This window comes from Marmota monax, unplaced genomic scaffold (assembly GCF_021218885.2).
Source record: "Marmota monax isolate L192 unplaced genomic scaffold, Marmota_monax_Labrador192_F-V1.1 WCK01_AAM20220418_F8-fsc00395, whole genome shotgun sequence".
Classification (NCBI taxonomy): domain Eukaryota; kingdom Metazoa; phylum Chordata; class Mammalia; order Rodentia; family Sciuridae; genus Marmota; species Marmota monax.
Window position 1 is genome coordinate 207,053 of NW_026693011.1, and position 2,326 is coordinate 209,378.

Below are 2,326 nucleotides of genomic sequence, written 5' to 3' on the forward strand. Positions count from 1 at the left end.
CAGCTCCTTCCTAGGTCCATGGACCCAGTGCCCTCTGTGCACACTGAGACCAGGTGAGCTGAGGGTGTCCAGGTCAGTGAGTCACAGCCAATTCACTTTGTGGGGTGAACTGAGATGAGGCTTAAGGTGGGCACAGGGTTCATGAGCCTGGCAGAGCTGGCATTCGGGCTCTGAGATTGTGAGGTGGGAGGCAGCAGGGAGCTCTCTACCACCCAGGGCCAGGAGAGGCCCACTGCCCTGCAGACACCCAGACTGACCCCAGACACTGCCATGGTCCCTGGGGTGGAGCCCAGCAGCAGCAGGACCCGTGGACACCACATCCACATGCAGGACGCCACCTGCCCAGGGAAAGGCTCAGGCAACCCATGAACCAGGGTGGAGAGGTCACCAGGGAGAGATGAGGAGGAGATGTGGCCAAGGGTGGAGGGCAGCTGTGCAGTCACCAGGAGAACCACTGTGTCAAAGGACGTTTCTATGATGACAACTCGAGACACTGTGTGGTAGGATGAGTAGCAGACACAGGTCTCCATTGCAAGTGTGAGTGTCTGTGAGTGAGTGTGTATGTGTGAGTGTGTGTGAGTGTGTGTTTGTGTATGTGTGAGTGTGTGAGTGTGTGTGAGTGTGTGTGTTTGTGTATGTGTGAGTGTGTGTGTGTGAGAGAGAGAGTGTGTATGTGTGGGTGAGTGTTTGTGAGTGTGTGCACGTGGGCTGAGGACTCTGGGATCCCGTGCTCTGGTCTGGAAGAGGAGGCTGCAGCCTTGGTGTGAACTGACAGCTGCCTGCCCTGGGGAGGGTGAGCCCAGGTCAGTGTGTAAAGAGCACCTGGCAGGGTCAGCTTCATGGCTGTGATGGGTGGAGGTGTCTGAGAGCCTGCTGAGCCTTTCCCAGTGAGTCCTCTGCAGCTGCCCAGGGACTGGCTGCTGGAGCAGGGGGCAGGCCTGGAGCTCAGGGATGGCAATGTGACAAGGTAGCAGAGTCTGCCTTCCAGGGGTCTCACCCAAACAGTGTCACACACACACACACACACACACACACAACACTCCTGCACACATACATACATAACATACAGATATATGCGCATGGATATAGATTCACACGTGTACTGTTCAGCCTGACATCAGACAGGTGGAGAGAGACACTCCTGACTCCATAAGAGAACAGCATGGGATGATCTGAGGCAGAAGAGACCTCCAGATTCTCCATGATGGGATCCAGGGAGATGCTGATCACCTGGAGAGAAACCATCCACTCTCCTCTGCTGCTCTGAAGGTGCCACCTGAGCTCCTGTGTGCTGAGCGCCCCCTGCTGGCCCTGGGCACCCTGCAGGAGGTTTGTGTCTGGGCTCACAGTGAGGTCCCCTCACTGTGTCTCTGGCACAGTAATAGGTGGCCGTGTCCTCAGTGGTCAGGGAGTTCAGCTGCAGGGAGAACTGGTTCTTGGACGTGTCTCTGGAGATGGACACTCGGCTCTTGAGGGATGGGTTGTAGTTAGTATCACCATCATACCATATGTACCCTATCCACTCCATCCCCTTCCCTGGGGGCTGACGGATCCAGCTCCAGAGGTAACCACTGGTTGTGATGGAGAATCCAGAGACAGCACAGGTGAGGGACAGGGTCTGTGAGGGCTTCACCAGGCCAGGTCCTGACTCCTGTAGCTGCACTTGGCCTAGGACACCTGGGGACAAGAATAGTCACATCCTGTCAATCACCAGCAGTCACAACCTCCCCATGGACCCAGGTCTGACACTGGGGACACTCACCTTGGGGAGCTGTGACCAGGCACAGGACAAGACCCAGCAGCCTCATCTTCTAGACCACACCTGCCTTCCCAGAGACCTCAGCCCTGTCTGAGCAGAGAGCTGGGAGTTCCCACAGCCCAGAGGGCCTTTGAACCCAGGGCAGGAGGAGGGATTTGCATGTGGGTGAGGCTCTTCTGATATCTGGAGAGGCTGAGGTCAGGCTGCCCAGGTCCTCTGTGCTCCTAGATGTGTCCCTGTCTTGAGCCCAGGTGGAGCTTTACCTGTGAGAGGAGAGCAGGTGGTTTCAGGGGAGCTGGAAGGCTGTCAGAGGGGGAGCCCACCCTCCTGAGCCCAGCCCTGCCTCCTCCAAGCCCTTCCTCCCTGCTCCTGGGAGGGTGTCAGAGTGGCAGGAACGTGCCCAGCATGCAAGAGGCCCAGGTCCACCTCCCAGCCCTGAAGGAGAAGCCCTCAGTGATGACTGAACAGAGCCCAGGGCTGAGGATGGGGTTCCCCACATCCAGGAGAAGAGCCCCCCTTTGTTCTCAGGACTAGTTCTTCTTTCATCTCTGTGAGATTTGGGGGCTG

At 57.4% G+C, this 2,326-nt stretch overlaps 1 gene segment (V, D, J or C); it reads right to left on the bottom strand.

Annotated features, from left to right (window-relative positions):
* Positions 1–1,116: 1,116 nt before the first annotated feature.
* Positions 1,117–1,892, bottom strand: LOC124098391 (immunoglobulin heavy variable 4-61-like). The segment is given in 2 exon segments: positions 1,117–1,677; positions 1,763–1,892. Coding segments are annotated over 2 exon segments (606 nt in total).
* Between the last annotated feature and the right edge of the window lie 434 nt (positions 1,893–2,326).